A 22,958-nucleotide genomic window follows, 5' to 3' on the forward strand; every position below is an offset into this window, starting at 1 on the left:
TGAACAGCGAGGTTGGTGTGTTCAACAGGGCTTACTGTACCAACAGGAAGAATCCTCAATTTTGTGATTGATAATTGATGGTCACTGGAGTGCAGATAACCCATGACCCCATGAGAAGACACCATGACCACATGAGGAGAGCCCATGAGAAGACCCCATGAGAAGACACCATGAAACCATGAGAAGACCCCATGAGACCTCATCAGAATAGCCCATAAGATTCCCCATGAACCCATGAGAAGACCCAATGAGAATACCCCATAAACCCATGAGAAGACACCATGAGAATATACCATGACCCCATGAACCCATGAGAAAATATCATGACCCCATGAGAAGAACCCATGAGAGTACCCCACGACCCCATGAGAAGACCCCATGAGAAGACCACATAACTCCATGAGGAGACCCCATGACCCAATGCCTATTGGTGGTCTTGGTGAACATGATGCTAAATTCAAAAAAAGACTACTGGGATCCTCTAGTGTATTTTTTTGTATTTTTATTCCCAGGTCAGAGATAACTGTGTCTTATCCTCTTTCTGTCTGTCTCTGTCTCTTTCTGTCCGTCTCTGCCTCTTTTTTATGTTTCCTTTCCCACTGACCCTCTCTCACCACACTTTTTGCCCATCTTTTCTTCCGGTTGTCTGTCTTTTTCTTTCTTTGCTTCCCTCGTACCTGCAGGGTTCCAACGGCTTCAATGGATTCCCAGGATCAAATGGAGAGAAGGGAACGAGGGTAAGCCACCTTGTCATTATTCTTCCTCCGCCCTTTAAACTCTCATTCCCTCTGTTCTCTCCATTCCAGCAGTGGGCCTTGTTTGAAAAGGTCCCAGTAGTGTGTCATGAAGAGGCGGGTGTCGAAAGAGTGAAAAGAGTCAGAGACAGTTTGAATTTGTCTGAAACAAAAAATGAAAGCATAGACCTGTAAATAACGGGAAGTTGTCGTTGATGTTTAATTGCATCTTTTTATAATGAATTTAAAGGATCGTTCTGTTTCCTTAGAATAAGCCCTTTATATATCGTCATAGGGAAAGGGTCCTCTTTGATGGAGCCGTACTGTTGCACCGCCATGTTTAAACAGTAGCCCAGAACGGATAAACCAAACACTGGCTTTAGAGAGGGCCTTTTGCATTTTTCGCGAGTTTTGCGGCCTCCGTAGGTTCTCCTCCACACTTGGAAGGGGGGGGGGGGTGGTCTTCAGTTAGTTGCAATCTGCAACCTCACCGCTAGATGGAACTGAACTTTCCACACTGGTCCTTTAATGCAACTATACCAGTGTAAACCTAGGATAGTGACACAATACACATAAAACTTACGCTCTACGTGAGTATTGGGGAATTTTTGGAAGTCAAATCAGAGATGAGTGACTCCCGAATGAGTCACTCAGAGAGCGAGGGAGGCGCCTAAAGAGGAAAGAGAGGGATTGCAGATAGCGGGGATGAAGAGCTAGAGCGGTAAAGGTGGAGAGGGAGGATGGACGAGATGAGACAAGCCGTTCTGTGCTACCGGACACGGGTCCAGGGGCCGACAACTCTGGACCGGCAGCTCGCCACAGCTGACAGCTGCTGTAGTTCACCCTGTCAAGTGCCTCTGGGAAACCACTTACAGACACCATTTTCTTTTCTTTTTTCTGCTCAAAGGGACAATTCCACTTGATCCTCAACTCAGAAAAGGTCCCCAAAGCATAGGCGTCCGCTCTGGCGGTTCATTGTGTTTCCTGGCGATAGTTTTATAGGATAGAGTTCAGTCGTGAGAGAGAGAGAGAGAGCGAGAGAGAGAGAGAGAGAGGGGAGGGGGGGAACTTATATTGTTTTTAAAATGTATTCTTTCAAAGTAGCTGATGCTATCTTTGGGCGAGAATTCTTCTGCATTAAATCAAGATCAAATGTTATCTGTTATCTTCCTTTTTTCAGGGTATTGCTGGGAAATCTGGGCCAAGAGGGCAACGCGGGCCAACGGTAGAGATATTCAGACGTCTGATTCCTGCGCCAATGATTTATCGTTTTCAAATCAATTAATCAATTTGACATTAATAATTATTCCTTTACACAATATTAAGTTGCTGGGTTTTTTTTTTGCGTTTGTTGTTTGGGTCGATATAGGGTCCACGTGGTGGACGTGGTGCCAGAGGACCCACTGGAAAACCCGGTGCCAAGGTGAGGTGCCAGGAACTACACTGAGACGATATTCGCTTGTTTACTTGTTGTTGATGATAACAGGTGGATGATAAATGCATACAGTAGATATTTTAGTAGACTATAGCATCTTATATCCCATTTAAGGCCGGCAGCACAATGACGTTTGTAAGCGTCCTCACATGCAAAAGAAAGGTGATAAGATACTGGAGCAGGCAAACAGAAAACAGAAGACTACTTAGTCTAGAAAGCTTGTCGAGCACTTTCTATGTCTTCTCTATCTCTTTTCACACTTACCATCCACTTTCTATTTTCTACCTCTCCAGGGAACCTCCGGAAGCGATGGACCTCCTGGCGGACCTGGGGAGAGGGTGCGTATATTGTACAGTTTGTTGCAGTCTCCACTTGACTTCACTTGTTGTCGATAAGGTCAAAAGGACAACTGTGAACTCTATCCAGTGATCATCATCATGCTAGGAGCAAGAATTAAAACTGAAGTTTCAGAAGAAGTTTTCACTTTGGTTTAACTTCTTAGATATTGTTGTGTTTCTCACCCAACCCAATGCAGAATGAAACAAAACAGCAACACTAATAGTAAGTACTTCTTCACTAATGTTCTTTGCCTTGTTTCACCCAAGGGACCTCAAGGCCCACAGGGACCAGTTGGCTTCCCAGGACCCAAAGGACCAAACGTAAGTAGAACACTCCAAAACACTCAGAGTTTTTGCCCCAGTTGTTTGAACCAGCTCACCCTCGTTTGCTAGATGAAACTTTAACAACTTAAAATATGGGACAACAGTTTGAGAGTCGATGCCTGGCGGGGTCTTGTTATTAACCATCTACCTGTTCACCTGTCAGGGCCCGCCTGGAAAGGATGGACTGCCCGGACACCCAGGACAGAGAGGAGAGACAGTGAGTGAGCCATTCTGTCCACGGCAGCATGATGTACCGTTGTTCGACTCCTTTAATCACCTAAAAAGCTTGGCCCTAACACTAACCCTTTCAGAGTTGTCTCAGAAATGGTCCTAAAGGCCAAGAAGGTTGCCACAGTCGTGTACACACTTCTTAACCAAAGCTAGGAAACAGTTCTGGTACCAGAAATGGCGCTAGATAAATTAATTTATCGCAATGAAGCATGATGCCACCAATCTTTCAGGTCCCTTGGTGATTCAGGGAACGGCACCTCTGCAGCCAGTCCTCTACACCTCTAGATGTACATGGCCTTTGGAAATAGAGACAATAAGGGACTTTCAGTGACAAATCTTCATATAAATCTATATAAGTCCATGTTAGAATTATGTTTGATTTCACTCATCTTATCTTAGAATTACTGTATTGGGGGGAGGTAGAGTGGGTCCTCTAGTAATTCAAAGGTTGCTAGTTTGAACCATTGTATGCTGAAGGGTCCTCAAGCAAGACACTATAAGCAAGACACACAATAATTGTAAGTCGCTTCGGACAAAAGCATCTGCTAAATGATGATGCAGATGATCTCAATAAGGGGAACTCAATTGGTGTACCGGATGACATCTGTATAAGTAAACATATGATAAAGTCCTTCATTTTTCCACAAACGTAAGGTTCCTAAGAACAATGATATGGGAATACTTTGCTATCTACCACAAAAAAATACATTTTTCTAGCAAAAATAAACATTCTCACAATACATACACTTAGCTTCAGTCAATTAAAGACACTATACAACGTATATGGCTAACACTATCTCAATGTGTTCTTCTTCTCAGGGTTTCCAAGGAAAGACCGGACCACCAGGACCAGGCGGTGTGGTCGGGCCCCAGGTACACAACTCTTATTGTCAAAACATTTTCTGAGATTTCTGAACTTTTCGGAAGTCCGGATGACTTCACAGCATGTCAAACCGCCAAAGGTAGATTTTTCTATGGCGGATGGTTACCCATCGCTGAACCTGAGCAGCTCCCATGATTTGCTGATGATATCTCACTGTTTTTCCTGACTAGGGCCCCACAGGAGAGACAGGCCCTAGTGGAGAGAGAGGACACCCGGGCTCCCCTGGTCCACCCGGAGAGCAAGGTCTACCCGGAGCCGCTGGCAAAGAAGGTGGAAAGGTAAACTTGCCTTTAATTGGGTTTCTCAGCGGGTGAATTCACTACAGTTCAGAAACAGCTCTCTCCTATTGCAATGAGGGGTCCAAATTCATTGCGTTAAAAATAAAATGATCTATTGTACCTCACCAAGCTCACAAAGTTTAGAGTCATTTTCAAGCCTGTATGTCAGGTAGACATTAGAAGACAGCATTTTTTTCTCAGGTAAACCTTTTCTCTTTGTTTTAAACACTGAATATTGCAAAGGAAAATAATGGAGGTAGCATAAATAAGGTCTTGGCCTCTGATTGACTTCATCACAGCAATTTTGTGAAAAGTCTCTGAGTGATTGTGTTTGAGAAAATTGGAGCCAAAAACTGCCGCAATCAAACCCTTGTCAAGGATGCTTTTTAAGTCCTGCTGTATAACGTTTCGAAGCCCTGGTCAATTTCATTACCTAGCTCTGTCACTTTTTGTTAATCACCCTCTCCATATAATTGGGTGGTACCTGTGGCTAGGGCCACAGTACGGATTTTCAAGACCGATTTGGCAACGATTTGGGATCAAGATGAGTTGCATGGGCACCAGAAAAGGGGGGCTCCAGGATCTTTTGTCCCCCCACTTTCAGGTGTTATGGAAAATGTTTTTTGATGAGAAGGTCTACGCCAGATATTATGGCAAAAGAACGTTGCCGATAATAGCGATAATACCGATAAAGTCTATCGCTATTGTTTGCGGCCACACGATGAGTGTGTACTGCTCACTCATCTCTGCCTCCGCGATCTCCGCTAGTGATGGGAATTTAGTGTCATCTTTTTAGTTTGGCATGTTAATAATAATAATATTTATAATAATCATAATCATAATAATAATAACCATTTAACCGACAATTTTTGACCGATTTATACGATCAGTTAAACAGTAATACATGTTTTAAATAATAAAAAAACCGCGTCACCGCGGGGTTGGGCTCATTACCCCATCACCGCAAATGATAAATTAAAATATATGTTGTTGTATTTTTATTTTTTTTGCTGGTGAAAGTTACAGCAGGTTATAAAATATGAAGACAATCATCATTGTTTAGTCATCGTCATTGACCGTCTTCCATGATATGTTCAAGGACTCCTGGAGAAACTGCATGGAGTGCATTAAACATATGGGGGATTTCACACGGAGAGCTGTGTTCGCATATAAGAATATATTTATGATTCACCTTATTTATAATTATAATTTGTAAAGTCCAATAAAAAAAGCCCCTCATTTTTTTATTTTTTTTTCGGGGGACAATGTCCCTATATTTTAATATTGTCCATTGACCATTGTTGGATAGTGGTAAATGATCGGTTAACGGTCAGCTATCGGTCAGTCAGAAAATTCTAAGTTAACATCTGTAGTCTGCACATATATCACATAAATTATTCAACATAATTATACTAAACCTTTTAATTTCCAGAATACCATACCATACCATACCATTTTACATTACATTTGGTATAAAAACCTTAATAATGTGAAACAACATTTTTTAAGTTTTTGTCATAGTGATAAATAACTTTCCTAGTTGTATAACAAAAATAACACACTACTAATGAAATAGCATGGTTGATAAATAATTACACAACTCTATACAGACAAATACAGTATATTTCAATTTAATTTAACATAGAGTGCAAAGTCTCACCATTGGCTCGGCTCTTAATGTCATTTCTAAAGTGAGACATTTGTGGATCGTATTTAACAAATACGTCATCGGATCATCTTATTATTGTGTCTTGTATTAATTCACAAAAAAAAGAAAGAAAAAAAGAACCCACCCCCGTTTCCCCCCATTATGTGGTATAATCCGGTGCCGGTGCTGAGTCGTGGTAGTCCAGGGTGTAGTCAGTGCAGTGTAGTCGCACTGTACAATCGTAGCTGTCATCAGATCTGTGCGCGTGAGCGAAAGACTCCGATCTGTCTCTGCGCCATCCCAGTCGGCCGGGTCGCGATTCAATCAAACATGTTTGATTTCATCGGGGGTCGAGTCCTTCCGAAATCCCCCGGCGCATGCGTGCCGAAAATCTGTACGGCATCCTCGTTTGTTTCGGTGTAAAAATATCGCAGTAGATTTCTCCTCTCAGGATAATCTCACGGGGAGTTACATTCTGGAGTGTGGAGTAGCACAAAACTCCGTCTGTCTGCAAATTTATTTCCATTGTCGCAGACGATTGAAATAAAAAAAAACACACACAATGTGGACGAGGCTTTTAGCAAGGGTCGCGATACCTTTTTATCCAGACTTTCTGCCATTATTTTACCTAGTCGTCAGCATTTTTTTTTTTTGCAAAAAAGTAAATTTCCTTTTTGATAGATCATGTTTGGAGCCGTCACATGAGCTGATGGTGCTGTTTGTCTCCCTCTGTAGGGTGATCCAGGCCCCCAAGGGCATTCTGGGAAGGCAGGTCCTGCAGGCTTGAGAGGCTTCCAGGGTGCCAGGGGCCTCCCAGGAGCCATGGTAGGACAGACAAATACACACACACACACACACACACACGCACACACACAAACGCAGACAAAAACACTCATATGGACAGAGACACTTCCATTGAGACTCAGATAAACCCACAGTATAACTAAAACAACCTACACACACACACACACACACACACACACACACACACATACAAACGCAGACAAAAATCATCAAATGGACAAAGAGACCATTCAGACTCAGATAAACCTACAGTATAACTCACACAACCTACACACACACACACACACGCACACACGCACACACGCACACACACACACACACACACACTACACACCACACGACTCATGTGTCATACCACATACCGTGCACACACCCACGCTAAGTTTAGCGCAGCCTCAAAAACCCTAATCACCAAGCTAACTACCTGCTGTTAAACCAAATGCCAGTCCTGGCAGCGGGCCCGGCAGAAAGGTAGCGGTCGCCATGGAAGCAGGTTTTTTTAGGATACAGGGAGGATTAAAATACTAATAGACCCCATATTGAGAATCTTTATCATCGTTTGTCTGATGATGATGATGATGATCATGATCATGTTGATGATGATGATGATGATGATGATGATGGTTGTCATATGGAGGAGGAGCCACGGCTTTATGAAGTCCTCCGGATCCATCGGGGCGGAGCAAGTCGGGCTCTCGAAGAAATGGCGCCGGCAGGCCGTGATGGTTTTTTAACGCAGGAGAAGGAAGTGGGAAAAGTTTCATGATCCATTTCCAGACGCGGGACTTCGCTGCGGACTCACTTTAACCGGCTGAGCTTTAGGCTGTGCCGACCGAGGGGAAACCACCGCAAGTGGGAGGCGCTGTGTGAGAAAAACTATATAAACTATATAAACTATATAACTATATAAAACTAAAATACTTGGGGAGAAAAAAAATTTGAATTTAAAATCAGGATGCAGTTTTTTTCCCCTCTTCTTTAAATAAGAGGATAAGAGGATACGTTTGTTTCCCTTGCAGTTGCAGTCAGTTGGAGAAGCTATGGATTTTACATTGAGAGCGTTTAACTTGTCGATCATTGATGGTTTTATCATTATTTTATTGATATCGCAACTTTAATTCTCAACTACAGAAAATGAATGCTTTTGTATCAGTTTATATTAGACCACATCATTCAACATTACAAGAGCTCAGCCAACCCTTTGCTTCCTTATGAATAACCGCACACATGCACACTCTCGCGCGCGCGCACACACACACACACAAAAACATACATTACAAAACATATCAAGCAAGTAGACACACGTCGCCTCTGTTGGATGTGCTTGCAATCACAATTGCACACACACACACACACACACCTATACAAACACACACACACACACATTGATTTCATAAACAAACACATACCAGAATAGTTTGTTATTCTGTATTGGAGGTACATGCAGACACACACACACACACACACACACACACACACACACATCCCAGCAGTGGTCAATCTCGCAGAGAGGCACAGTAGCAATATATGAGCCAATAAATAACTTTTTGTGTGCCTGCCGAGCGGCAGGACCCTCCCAGCCTCCTAATGCAGGGCGAGGGGGGAGGGGCAGTAGGGGAGGTGGGCGGGGGTGACGGGGTGGGGGTGACGGGGTGGGCCTCCGCCTGGCAGCCTGCGCTCCTCCCTGGCTTGGCCGAAGCCCGTAAATTAGTTATTATAATGAAAATCTTTACTGCCGCTGGCAAACGGCACTCTCCATATGCCGCTTTAGCTGCGTACACAGTCGTTCAGCGCCGGACGTTGTCGTTCAGTCGAGGGTCTGAAAAAAGGCGCAGCGATGTTGGGGGTTTGACTCCCATCTGGGCCGGGGGTCCTAGATGTTCTCTATGACGACATGTTATTTACGGGGGTCTTTTAGGATTAACGAGGTGGACTCTAGAGCCTCCCGATTGATCAGAGTGCATACGCGGCATGAGGGAGGCACAGAAAAGAAATATACTCTCATCGTCGGGACGAGTTGCAGTCGTTGATCAGGATAGGCGTCAATTATCACCCAAATTGTGTTTCGCACAATAACATGACGATTTAATAAATACATACATTAATAACAAAAAAATGATAGATAGATAGATAGATAGATAGATAGATAGATACATGAAAAAATCGGTGGTTAATGCTGGGTTTTACTGTTAATATTTAGCCCTTTGCAATTTTTCTATTATTTTTATTTTTATGGTATGTTATTATTATCATATCGTTGTCATTTTGTGTTGTGTTTGTACTCGCCAACCACTCAACGGCCATAGACAGCATTGTGTGTGCATCTACACACACACATACACACACACACACACACACACACACACACATATTCACACACATGTACACACACACTCATACGCAAACATAACCACTGGAAAGCCCATTCAACATCTGTGACTGGTGCATTTTGAACAACCTTGAGCCATAGCGAGTAAGATCTAACCCCCTCTCCTGTGCTCTGCTTCCAGGGTCCAGGTGGCTTAAAGGGCGGAGAAGGACCCCAGGGCCCCCCAGGCCCCATTGTAAGTATCCTGTTACCGTGGTTACCTTGCTTCCCGACGCAACAAGCAGAGAGGAAATGTTCTCGTTCTCTTTAGAAAACTGAATCGGATGGACTGCAAGGAGGCACCAGAAAGGGTATAAATGATAATGATAGAAAGGCGAGTTGGCTGCTAGAACTGTGCAGTCATCTGCAAAAGCTGCAAAATCCCCTAATTACGGTAATACATCATCGTAATCTGGACGGATCCCACACCGCGTCATCTGCTGTTAGAAACCACATGTGGCACTTTGAAAACTGCTAAGTCTATTTAAATATTGTTTTAAATAAATCGTATTCACTCAGCCAAGTACATTTTCATGGACGAGGAATTTGCATAAAAAGCATAAAAAAGCTGAACAGCACTAGTTAAATTAATGGATGAAGATAAACATTGCCAAATATACAGCAATAGCCAAAAACACATAGCAGAAATAGCCACATATTTACAATATATATATATATACAGAATATACAAAGTGTGATTCTTTGCAATATATATTTTTATTTAATAAAAAATGTAATTAAAATAAAAAAATAACTTTTAAAAAAATATTATTTTATTAAACTGTTCTATTTGTATGTTCTCTCAGACTGTCAAGCTTTTTCAAACGCTGATCACCTGTAGACACGCACCAACAATCACCGTGACAAATTCCTCATATATGTCAACGCACCTGGCTGAATAAATTCACTGAGCCACTGTGACTGTGATTCTGACATACCGCATCGGTCTGACGGAAACTTCTCGCGGGTTTCACGCACGGCCATTACTTTGTACCCAAACACCTCTGAGGGTGCTCTTTTTTAAAATTGATCAAAGTGCTCTTTGTTGTGGCACCTCACGCCTCTTATATCACTCAAGGTTCTCACAGTCAAGGAGTTGTTTTCAAGGGCCGCGTGTTTTTCCACAATATGGCGTTTTGTCCTTGCTTAGTTTGTGACCTCGTTGACAAAGGACCCGTCCATAAAGGAGTGAGCGAGCGGGTGAGGAGGGGAAGGGAAAGTTTCCCCGCGGCCTTTTCTCCCGAAATCTGCTGTTTTATAAGCCTGAGCAACCGACAGGCGGCTTTGAAATCCTCCTCTGACATTTTGTTCACCCTCCATTCTTTGCACGGTGACAGAAGGAGGGAGGAGATTTGATGAGTGCGGATATGCAGAGGTGGTGATGAAAGACTGGAAGACTGAAAGACTGGAAGACTGGAAGCCTGGGTGGGATTAGGAGAGTGAAGGAGCGAAGGTGTTTCCAGTGTAATAAGACAGAGGGAGTTTTTTGGAAGGCGGGGGCCATCGGCTGTGGTTGATAGACTGTTTTCGGAGGAACAAAAATAAATAGAAACAGAAAAAAGACGAGAGAGAGAGAGAGAGAGAGAGAGATCTGTGTACAATGCCCATGCACACCAGAGAGCTGGTATTTTCCTCCATCGATTTCCCTGACAGTGATTGAGCTGGTGCGGAGCTGCGGGAAAACTGTGTGTGTCTGTGTGTGTGTGTGTGTGTGTGTGTGCGTGTGCGTGTGCGTGTGCGTGTGCGTGTGTGTGTGTGTGTGTGTGTGTGTGCGTGTGTGCTTTTTTTACAGTCCTCTCAGAGAATTGTGTTTAAATGGGTGTGTAGTGTATGTCTGAAAGAGTGAGAGAGGAGAAGGGTGGTGGAGGAAATGAACAAAGGATGAATGTAGGAAAGGAAACAGGCATCACAGGACTTTGGGTGTGTGTGTGTGTGTGTGTGTGTGTGTGTGTGTGTGTGTGTGTGTGTGTGTGTGTGTGTGTGTGTGTGTGTGTGTGTGTGTGTGTGTGTGCGCGCGCGCGCGTGTGCATGTATGCAGCCATGCGTATGCTGCCATCCAGATCGGCAGGCTGGAGCTGTGTGTGTGTGTGTGTGTGCGTGTGTGTGTGCGTGTGTGTGTGTGTGTGTGAGTGTGTGTGTGTGTGTGAGTGTGTGTGTGAGTGTGTGTGTGCGCGCATGTGCGTTTTTGCAAGGAATCCCATTCTGTCTTGGGTTGGGTGAACGAGGTAATAATGGGGCCGGTGGCTCAAAAATGTCAGCCGTTGGCTTTTGGCCCCGCCTCCACGTGCACACCCCTGTGCGAGTGCACGTCCCGGACGTAGTAAATACAAAGGTAATGAGGCCGACTTTTGCCGAAATGAAAAGCGAGACCTTCCACCAGGCCTTGGCAGGCGGGCGGCAGTCACTGTAAGCAGCGGAATCCTATTACCAGATAAGAGCTCCTTCATCAGGCGTCCCAGGGAGGCCGTGAAGCCGCCCCTGAGGACGGAATAGTTTTTACTTTTCCCGGGGAGCTCATAAAAAAGAGGTTTGATTTGACTGAATATGCCAATATGATTTCATCAAACTAAAACCCAAACAAAACAAAACCTAATCAGGCTGTGATATTGCAATTACAGGACATAATACTGTAGATGGTTCTACGTAGTTATAGTAGGACATAATGGAATAGGGTCTTGTTTGCTATAATAGGACATAATAGGATAGGTTCTAGATGGTTCTAATGTGATATAATGGGATAGGTTTTGGTTTTGTCTAATGGGATCTAATTGGATAGGTTCTAGTTAGATGTATTGGAGGATGTCCATGTAATTTACTGCCAAAAGTTGCCCTGTGCTTGACTAGTACTTGTGTTTGTGAATAAAAACAGGGTTCTCCTGGAGAGAGAGGACCCGCCGGCCCTGGAGGTCCCATTGGTCTGATGGGACGCAACGGCCCCCAGGGGCCCCCTGGCCCCGCTGGAGAAAAGGGAGGACCGGTAAGTAGTCTTTCGCTAACACTCTCTCCTTTGCTTTATCCAGATATGAGACTGGGATGATTTCAGCCAAATACAGATAATTTGGAATTTAGAGCAGTAGCTCTAAAAGTAGCTCTAAAAGTAGCTCTAAATGGCTTTTTCCATTGACTATTTATGTGCTTTTAACGCTCTGCTTAGGGTGAGAAAGGTCCAATGGGTCCAGCCGGTCGTGATGGTATCCAAGGTCCTGTGGGTCTCCCAGGTCCCGCCGGCCCTCAGGGACCCCCTGGAGAGGACGGCGACAAGGTGATTATATATATTGTGATAGCATGTGATACTCTCTTAAAATGTTCTCTTTACAAAATGATCATAATGTCAAGGGTATCTAAAATGGTAAAAGTCAATGCAGAACCAAACATGGATACCATGTGCTAACCAAGGCCTACAAGGGTAGAGATTGTCCCAAATAAGTCGGTAGCTTATGAACAACCTGAAGTTATTCAGAAAACATCTCAATCTCAACTCAATTATGCAAATCAATGTGGCATGAGGCCAGTAAATAGCATGTCCATTGCTGATGTACTTATACATACACCAGCTACTTTTTGCGTTTTTAATTCCCGGGCATGCACCATAACACGTCACCTGTCAATGATGGTTCCAGTGTGAAGGGGAAGTGGGAAGCCAAAGCTATCAATTTATTGAAAAACATTTGCTTGAGATCCGTGGGCCGATCAGACGGGAATCTCCTGAAAATCATTTATCGTCGAATCACGGCCAAAGGTGACATTTTGAAGAAATCGGATGGACTAATCATGGCAGGGGGATTGTGGGAGATGTGATTTTGATGTTTGGTTTTGATTTCCCGCCCCAGGGAGAGGTTGGCGGGCCGGGCCAGAAGGGCGGCAAAGGAGACAAGGGTGAACTGGTGAGTAGCTGTTTCCTCGCTCTCCGTCTCCGTCTCCTCTCCTCATCTTTGTCTTTTTAGGGTGAAATGATGGTGAATCTGACGCGATGGGATTTAAATGCTGCAGATGTGCGGAGACAGGGTCTTAACTCACCCAGCAGGCTGAGTCCTCAAACAAATGGAAAGAAGTAGGGGAAGACAACGTATTGTCCGCTAATGGCGTACAACACAGCCTGCAGCACATTAAATATTAACCGGGGTGCTGTCGCAATTTTTTTTTTTATGAAGTAGCCAATTGGTATTATAGATGGTTGTGGTAGATAGGTTAATTTAGTATCAAAGTAAACATCAATGCTCTTTCCCATCTAAAAATGCTTTTGTCTGTACTTGAGGAAGTACTTCATTCATTAAAAAAAATATGCATTTTGTGTGTTCATCAGTGGGCCAGAATAATGGCACACCGTCAAATGAAACTAAATGAGCTGTTCAAAATGCATGGCACACACCTTACACTCCAGCTTGCGATGTGTTGTTCTGCTCTAACTGTGTTATCCTGCCTGTCCACAGGGGCCTCCGGGACCAAGCGGCATCCAAGGTGTGATCGGAGCCCCGGGTCCAGCAGTGAGTTGCCTTTGCTTGTTCTTCACAACATAGGAAAAGTTGTCTTCGGTCTTTGCTGTGGTTTGGTTTGATATTTATTTCAACGATCTTCTCCTCAAACGTTGTCGACTGTATTTCTAACGGTATTGGACAACAAGGAAGGCCTCTGAAGCAAATACATCCTTTGATTTCAAACACAGAGTAGAATAAGTTCTACTCTGTGTTTGACTATCGGAAACAAGAGTTGAAAAGCTTTTGGCAGGCAGTACTTTTCGCTTTGATAAACCTGTGGCATAGGGCACGCGTTTGAAGGTAGTCTCCAGTACTTTTTAAGAAACATTTATTTTCGGTCATTTTCGATGATTAGCCTCAGAATCTATTATGGGGCAATCGCAACCATGTCCTTCGGAGGCACAGTTCCTTCAAGTCATCTTATTTCTACGAGATTTCGCCAGAACTCCCAAGATTTTTTTCATTGCCGAGATTCTTCGTGTTTTACTGTGTCGAGCAAATCCAACTCACGGCTACGTGGTAGCTTGAACACTTTCCAATTCTAGAATCGGTTCTCAGTTATATAACGGGTAAAGAATCCCCTCCACTCGCCCTGAGTAGAGATTGATTAAACTCAGTCTATTGAACAAAATGCCATTTGGCTTTTGCCAAGCCATTTGTTCAAAATAAACGATCGTACAAAATGAGTTACCGAATGCCAAATGGCATCTTTTATTCTCACTGCATAGTGTCAGGGGTTTTGTTCTTTGGCTGACAGATTATTGTCACTTGGTTTAGCAACCCGGCTAGCTAGCTGATATAAAGCGCATAGCAACTAGCTAATGTTTTGATTTGGTCGGCTCCTGATGAATGAAAAATAAGACAGTTTTCCGTCGACGAAGTGTGTGGTGGACGGAAGTTGTGGTCAAAGTTTTAGCAGGCAATTGGCAAACAGCAGAACAATAAAATGCTTCAGGAGACCTGTTGCAGACTGGATGTTTCCTTGATGCAGGCAAAGATGAGCTGCACAAAATCATGTCCGTCCCAAAATTGTCTATATTGCACCATTTACATACCATAGTCTCTGGTTCACTCTTATGTTCAGTGTTGATTGTTTCAGGCAGAGCACGTGAAGGGAAATTAATTATGTGCCTCTATTGCCATCCAATTGTCTAAGAGTAGCCCAAAGGGTTTGGGTTAGGATGAGGTAGGGTTAGGGTTAGGGTTAGGGTTGGGGTTCAGCGTAAGGTTAGGGTTAGACTTCTGAGCTCAGCCAAAACATATTATGCGAATGAAGGATTTAATTATCCTCTCTAAATCCACAACTCAGGCAGGGATAACTTGGAACAACGTGACATAGAAAGTGGTTTCCTGGTTCTTCTGTTGCTGTTTGGAACTTTTTCCCTGGAGTCAAATCCTGAACCTCACCAATTATGACTACAGTATCCGGAGGTGTAACAGAGTTTACGGGGTATTATGGCTACAGCAGAACAAGTTGACCTGCATAGTCAATCTACCAGCTTCAGCTTCATCCATCTTGTCAGGACGAAGGCTTGAAAGGAACGGAAGGTTCCTTGCAGTCACTGATAACCCGGGGGGTGACTAAAGGCTCTTTTTCTGTACATTATCTGGCCGCAACCACCCTTCCAGCAGAGGTTCAGCAGCCGCCATGCTCTGAGGACGTGAGAACAGGCCTGCAGGGAGGTATCACCTCCAGCGGTTAATACACACGCTTGAATGACAACAAATTAATCCAAGCATTTTGAGTAATTTACTAATTGCAACCCCTATAAAACCTAATTTATGAAATACAAAGGGACCTTTTATTTATTTTCCGCACACCTCATCTAACGCTGGTCCTGCTTCAAGGCTGAACTAGGAGTACATGACCTGTACTACCTCTAATGAGTTCCAGCTCGCTGTATGTTTAGGTCATTAGCCCTCCTCCTCAGAGCTTTCAGAGATGTTTCAATAACTATACAAAGAAAACCTCCGGGTTCGTCTTCAATACAGAACTTGAGCGCTTGTGCAGGTAACATGCAGACCATGGTAGATAAAGAAAACATTAAGCCGATTTCTTCAGGTTCCCTCCACAGGCGAGGATATTGTTTTTCTGCATATCTGTTATTGAAATCCACAAGAAAACAGTTTGAAGAACTCTCTCAAAGCTTTTTGCTCCTGTAAATATTCCAAACCCATCTTCATATTTCCCTTTTTTTTTCACTTGAAGATCATTTTACAGGCCACCCCCAGGCATTATTGATGTTTTTTCTCTGACAGTCGCGGCTGTAATTCACGAACGCCACAGTTAAAATTGTCAAACTCTTGCAATGGTACTCTGCAACCAAGCTAGCAAAGGCTAGCAAAAAAAAGTAAAAGGCAGGAAATCAGGGCTGGAGGTGTCCTTCCATTTTAAGGCCTTTCCTTAACACTCTTTTCAAGGGCAGTGAGTGTTGGTGGGAGTGTTGGTTGTTGCACTTCTCACCCCATGCAGCATTCCACTTAGAGGAAGGTCTTTCTAATCGCTGTTACCCAATTGGTTTCACCCGCTGTACTTTATACTTTAAACTTTGGAAAGTAACATCGCATTCCGGAACTCGCTGTCCATTCTGCATTCACCGCTGGAAGCCCACGAGTCCTCCTAAAATAGCAAGGGGCCCCTGCGAAAGCTCCTCAAGCTCTTTCAAGTGCTGACGCGCGTTTGAACTGAAAGCTCCCAGTTTGTCAGCACTTCATCCCTCCCCCGCGGCCTCATCATCCTCCCTCCCTCTCCTCACCCATTTCTCTCCTTTCCTCCACCCGTCTCTCCGCCTTGGCACCAGACACCTCTGCTCCGCCGAGTCCCCCTCCAACCGATGAAGTCAGCATATTTCACCTACATCTCTATTCAGCACCATCAACACTAGGATGTACCATGAGCCCGTATTCCCCGACGGAAGCTTTGGCTACGCCGTCTAATAGTTTGTCACAAAAAAAAACTAAACTGTGACCTTTGACCTTCACCAGGGCAGCGATGGCGAGTCTGGGCCCAGGGGTCAGCAGGGCATGTTCGGCCAGAAGGGAGACGAAGGCTCCAGAGGGTTCCCCGGTCTACCAGGACCTATCGGACTGCAGGTAAGGCCGACCTTCCCAAACCCATACATCTATATGCCTGGGTGGATGTTCCCAGACTGGCAGTTCTCAACGTTTGGTCTGGGGCCCACCGAGGGGGCTCTTGGAGAGGTTCCAGGTGGTCCCCAGCAAGATGTCAGCTCCATTATAGGACGTACAACAATGACTGTTTTGAACCTAGTTTCACTGTTATCTCCCCAACTATTTTATAGACAGGTGTGGAAGTTTGGACTAAATTATATCCAACAAGAACAAGTTTCTAAATCTGATCAAATGAGGGGGTCCAAACACTAATGTGTGTCAAATTGACGGTCCTTGATATGGAAAAAATGGTTGAGATGTCAATGTCCGAGACCAGGCAATATTTGTTATAGGACATTTGTTCCTGGACAACCTCACTGATCCCTTTGTGTCAAAACCAGGACAGAATTCCCTCACACGCTTACAACCCTCACACAACATTTCGTTCCTCCTCGTATCCTTCCCATTCAGCCAAACAAACAGAAACAGAACCCAATTTATTGACGCCGCCTCACTTCCTAATCACACTTTGTATCGCTCTGGGCTGTTGTACCGCGTTTTTCTTTTTTTTTTTTTTTTTTTCAATCTATAGTGCAGACAGCGTTAACAGAAATCCATCTCCATCACTCGCGTTTAGCATTGTGCGTTTGGCATTTTGCGGCACATTAATAGTTTAGGTGTCCGCCTCTGGTTCCTCGCCGTACTTCATCATTACCGCGCAGCGAGGCGCGCCCCCGCCGTGCTTTGGGTCCTACCACAAAGAGCAGCTGCTGAGGCCGCCACTGGTTGCTGGGTGTTTGGGGCTTCTCTTTCGGGGTTTCAAGTACCGTATCCACAGCGGTTGCAGCTCTTAATTTACAGGTCTGAACTCTGGTAATAGTACATCGCTATTTGATGTAAGAGTTCCTTTTATGGACCCTGTGAATCCAGGCGAAACTAGGACTTTTGACTGTTATAGATGAAAGGACCATACCAAGGTGTCAGACTGAGGTGGCAGCCCTTTCACCAGTCCGCCCATTCCATTCTGCATTACCCCCTGACCACGTTCCTACTCTAGTTTCTATTTACTGGGGGATTTGGAAAACTAGAATCTTGAAACGTACCTGAAATGATCTCCCGGTCCCGCTGACGATTACAGTAGTTTTTGCGTTGATTCGATGTTACAACCGTGCCCCTTCCACCTTCTCAAATGGAATTGACCAATAGAAAATAGAGCAAAGTGAAGTACCTTTGTCAAAAATATGTGCCCCCGTAATTATCGAGCCAGGGCCAGGAGATGACTTTAAGGTAGTTTTCTCACCATATCGTTCGCATTTTACAAAACACCAAAATAGACATTAGGTGATGTCAAATGTGCGTTAGTAAAGTAAACGGTCGATGGAGTATGTACTTCGATTTGGCAGCGGCATGGTAGGATTTCGTCGAACTTGTTTATTATGGGATATTTTATTCTCTCGAGCCTGTTTTCCACGGCGACACGTCTTCATTTCTCCGAAGCCGCTCGGGTGTAAACCGACTTCAGTTGAGTTAAACCCAAAATCCGAAAAATGGAAGAAATGTGCTGAACGAAGCGGCGGGGTGCACTTCAGAGTGTCTTCGAGTCCATTATCCCAGGACGGAGCAAAAAGGGTGAAATTAGAGCAAAGCCCCCAGTGGTCAATGGGGCCAGATAACATTGTTATTAAGTGCAATTGGCTTTTAATTGGGCATAATGCACTCCATCTCCACTGGTTTAATTATGTTTGGCGGAGCCGCCCTTCAGTAGATGGCAAACGGCCGCCGCCCGCTCAGCTCTTCCATCGCAATCATTTGTCGCATTAATGATTTTTGGACTGAGGGGCAATGAATGGCTGTGATTTGAAAGCCCTCCGACGTGCCCGGCCCGGAGTTCCTGTTTGGATGGGATGAATAGTTTCCAGATAAAGAGGTTAAGACGTGGACGTGGAGCAGCAGAGTAAATATCAGATGTGATTTGATTACAACCAGCGCGGTGTGGAAGGAAAGAAGGAAATGCCAACTCATAAGTAAACATCCATCGATCTGCCCCTGATCTGATGCCTCCTGTTCGAGCTCCAAAGAGGTGTGTGTGTGTGTGTGTGTGTTTGTGTGTTTGTGTGTGTGTGAGTGTGTGTGTGTGTGTTTGTGTGTGTGTGTGCATGTGTGTGTGTGCGCATGTGCGTGTGCCTGCGTTTATGTGTGTGTTTACTGTTTGTGTGTGCGTGTGTGTGTGTGTGTCTGCGCGCTTGTGTGTGCGCGCGCGCGTGTGTGTGTGTGTGTGTGTGTGTGCGCATGTGCGTGTGCCTGCGTTTGTGTGTGTTTACTGTATGTGTGCGTGCATGTGTGTGTGTGTGCACGCGCGCACGTGTGTGCGCACATATGCGTGTGCCTGGGTTTATGTGTGTGTTTACTGTATGTGTGCGTGTGTGTGCCCGTGTGTTTATGTGTGTGTGTGTGTGTGTGCCCCTGTGTTTATGTGTGTGTTTATGTGTGTGTTTATGTGTGTGTTTATGTGTGCGTGTGTTTGTGCCTATTTCCACAATTTTTGATCAGTGCAATTCCCTGCAGTAGGCACAGTTATGTCTATACGTGTTTGTGTGTGTGTGTGTGTGTGTGTGTGTGTGTGTGTGTGTGTGTGTGTGTGTGTGTGTGTGTGTGTGTGTTTGTGTGTGTGTGTGTGTGTGCGTGCATGCGTGTGTGTGCCCTTTCTGCCCTCTGCTCCACCAAAACTGTACCATCTCCAAACAGACGCAAAACAGCATGTCGGGCGTCCATCAAACCTCCTCTTCATGTCAGATAAGATACGACTTTATTCAGGGGTTTGAAATAACACGTGTTCACCTCTATCTACACAAGCATGGAGAAGTGCTATATTAACTAGCACTATGTTAACTAGCACTGTGCTTATTAGCACTATGCTAACTAGGTACCAGTTAGCCCCATAATGGCAGGTGGCAGTTTGGCTACAGTTGGTTATTACTAACATGAGGCGCATAAACAATCTTAACTAAACCAGCTTAAAACCAGCTGAACCAGCAAGGAAACCTGAAATAATCCGAATAAAAGAAGAAAAAGTGAAAAGCAAGGGGGGAAAACTGCTGTAACCGGCGGCCTAGAGCGCATGCAGCCGGTAGAGGTTAGCCGCTAGCTGAATTATTTCCACCAGCGCTTCCGCCTCTTCTCTCCGTCACCGTGACTGAGATTCCCCGCCACACGCTCGCTCACAAATTGGCACGCGCGCGGTAAATCAACAAAACCAGCCGGAATTTGCTCATATTTGAAACGCCCGGTGACAGATCCCCCCTGTCAATTCGGCTTTCGCGGCGACTTATCATTAGCGTCAACCTTTCTCCCGCGCCGGCGCTCCATTATTCCCGCTCCATCAGGAGAGGGTTTAACTAACAAAGACAAGTAATGGCTGCAATTAACGCAGGTGGGCACCAGACTGCGATGGGAGGGAAGAGCGTTTATATTTTTAGTTTCAGTTGTTCTCATTGTACTCGTCCCTAATTCACATTCAAACCCTCACAATCGCAAAACGCGAAACTAAATGAGCGGCCCAGGCGGCCATCTTATCCCCCTTCCCCCGTGGACAGGAGAATGTTATCATGGGCGTTGCGGGTGGAGCGAGGCGGGTGTAGGCCGTGTTGCCGTTCGATTGCTCGACGGAGCCCGGATCGATCCCACCCGTTCCGCAAGAGCGGCGGACCCCGGGGCGGAGGTGTTTCCGGTGAAGCCGGGCGGCCGACCTCCACGGCGGCCCGTTCTCCATCAGACGTGTCCTCCTGGGTGATTTGGCTTTGCTCTGTTCTCTATTGGGTGATTCCATTTGAGGGGGTGGAGGCGGCGCGGCTGTAGCGTGGAATTCACAAATGCAAAAACTACCGTAATGGTCAGGAGGGACCAGGAGATCATTTTAGGTAGGTTTCAAGATTCAGATTCTCCAAAAACCCCGGTAAAAAGGAACTAGATTATACTTTTTTTTGATTTTTTTTTTTTTTAAATGTGAGATGACATGGGGAACGTGGTCAGGGGGTGATGCAGAAAGGAATGGGCGTCATCAACAGTCAAACAGTCCCAGTGGCGCCTGGATCCACAGGGTCTGTAAAGGGAAATCTTCTTTGGTTTTCGATTTTAATGTGTTATATTACGCTGTAGTACATTATAGTTTGTTATATTGTGTTATACAGGTACTCGTCACTAAATGATCTACCTGTCTAAAGACCATTCGGACTTACTACCAGCTCTCTACCAGTCTGCATGTACAATACAGTAGCGTGGCAAGCAAGCATCTCATCGCATGTTAATATACTATATACACTATATATACTATATATACACTATACTATATATACTATATACACTTCACTATATATACTATAAATACTATACACACTATGCACACTATATTCACTATATATACTATATACACTATATATACAATATATACTATATATACTATATACACTATATTTGCTATATATACTATTTATACTATACTATATACAATATATACACTTTATACACTATATACACTATATATACACTATATAAGACACATAAGACATTTCACTGCATATAATGATATGTATGAAAGTATGTATATGTATGTGACAAATAAACCTCTTGAATCTATACACTACATACACTGTATATACACTAAATACACTATAAACACTTTAATACAATATAGTATGTAATATTACGCTCTAGTACATTATAGTATGTTATATTACGCTTTAGTATATATAGTGTATATAGTACACATAGGGTGATGTGGTGATCGTAAGTCGGAATGGTCTTTAAACAGGTAGGTTGTTAAGTGAGGAGTACCTGTATGTTATATTCCGCTATAGTACAATATAGTATGTTATATTACACTTTAGTACAATATAGTATGTTATATTATGTAATAGTACATTATAGTGTTATATTATGTTATAGTACATTATATTTTGTTATATTACACTATAATACATTATAGTACGTTATATTGCGCTATAGTACGTTATAGTACAGTATTGTGTGTTACGCTATAGTACATTATAGAATGTTATATTACGCTATAGTACATTATAGTATGATATATTACGCTATTGTATATAACAGTATGTTATATTACGCTGTAGTACATTATAGTATATTATATTATGTTATAAAACGCTAAAGTACGCTATTATGTTAAAGTACATTATAGTGTGCTATATTACATTATAATATGTTGTATTACGTTGTAATTCTTTATATTACATCATACTACGTTATCGTACGTTATAGTACGTTATGTCATGTTATAGTACGTTATAGTACGTCATGTTATGTTATGTTACGTTATAGTACGTCATGTAATGTTATAGTACGTTATAGTACATTATGTTATGTTATAGTACGTGTGTAGCAACCAAATGACTTATCTGATTGTGAAAAGCTTGGCTACATGTTAATTGAAGTTAGTGATAAATACACCATTTATCACCATTACACCATTATTGTTTAATACACCATGCACCATTACTGACAACTAGAGAAAATAAAAAATGAAACAAGCCTATAAACTATTCCTGAATGCAATAAATTAGACTTCATTGATCAACATATATGATCATATATCATGTAAAATGGGTAAATAGGAAACAAATAACGACTGCAATAAACGCAGGGAGGCAATGGACTACAATGGGCAGAAAGAGCTTTTTTAAATTTCTTATCCTATTACAAGTTGTATTCAGTACCTGTCACCAAGTTGCATCCAAACTCTAAACAATCATGCACGATTTAATGGAACTGGGTAAAAAAAATTAATTAATATAATAGTCCCCATGGCCATATTATCCACTTTCCAGCGGACAGAGACAAAGGAGCTCCTGCCCTGTAATTAACTCCTGATTACAGCCTTCAGTTACAACAGGAGTTCTTCTCCGCGACCAACTGTGTGTTTATGCCGAGGGGAGCGGGGCGTGGCACCTAATGCATTCTGCCCCTTCTCAATAGACTTCATCAGCCGGCGTTTTGCCTTAAAAATGTATTTATTTATTCTGCTGTAAGGTGGGTTCCTCTTGTCTCCAATTACATTTTCCCTTTGTTCGCCAAGAACATCAAAACTGTTTATTTTTTTTTTTTTTTTTCCCGCAGGGTTTGCCCGGCCCTCCCGGCGACAAGGGAGAGAACGGCGACGTCGGAGCCATGGTCAGTGTCTTTTATCGAATTTTCTTTGTTGACGAAACCGGGTGAAATCCAGAGCCAAAATGTATTAAAATTAGGAGTAAATGACTGATAAACTTTGTCATTAAAAAAAACTTTATAAAATTAGATTTTGATTTTCAGATTTTGAT

The 22,958-nt window shown here is 43.6% G+C and overlaps 1 protein-coding gene across 1 annotated transcript in view; it reads left to right on the top strand.

The window, feature by feature from the left end:
- The window catches only part of LOC307238512 (collagen alpha-1(XI) chain-like), a 93,883-nt gene that overhangs the window by 52,208 nt on the left and 18,717 nt on the right, over positions 1 to 22,958 (top strand). Inside the window, exons 32-47 of the mRNA XM_080011518.1 lie at positions 684 to 737; positions 1,915 to 1,959; positions 2,104 to 2,157; positions 2,463 to 2,507; positions 2,775 to 2,828; positions 2,995 to 3,048; positions 3,882 to 3,935; positions 4,116 to 4,223; positions 6,607 to 6,696; positions 9,186 to 9,239; positions 11,913 to 12,020; positions 12,198 to 12,305; positions 12,874 to 12,927; positions 13,474 to 13,527; positions 16,504 to 16,611; positions 22,759 to 22,812. Coding sequence (XP_079867644.1) covers positions 684 to 737; positions 1,915 to 1,959; positions 2,104 to 2,157; positions 2,463 to 2,507; positions 2,775 to 2,828; positions 2,995 to 3,048; positions 3,882 to 3,935; positions 4,116 to 4,223; positions 6,607 to 6,696; positions 9,186 to 9,239; positions 11,913 to 12,020; positions 12,198 to 12,305; positions 12,874 to 12,927; positions 13,474 to 13,527; positions 16,504 to 16,611; positions 22,759 to 22,812 — 1,098 coding nt within the window. The remainder of the gene's footprint in view (positions 1 to 683; positions 738 to 1,914; positions 1,960 to 2,103; positions 2,158 to 2,462; positions 2,508 to 2,774; positions 2,829 to 2,994; positions 3,049 to 3,881; positions 3,936 to 4,115; positions 4,224 to 6,606; positions 6,697 to 9,185; positions 9,240 to 11,912; positions 12,021 to 12,197; positions 12,306 to 12,873; positions 12,928 to 13,473; positions 13,528 to 16,503; positions 16,612 to 22,758; positions 22,813 to 22,958) is intronic.

Source organism: Zeus faber (genome assembly GCF_960531495.2).
Source record: "Zeus faber genome assembly, chromosome: 12".
NCBI lineage: Eukaryota > Metazoa > Chordata > Actinopteri > Zeiformes > Zeidae > Zeus > Zeus faber.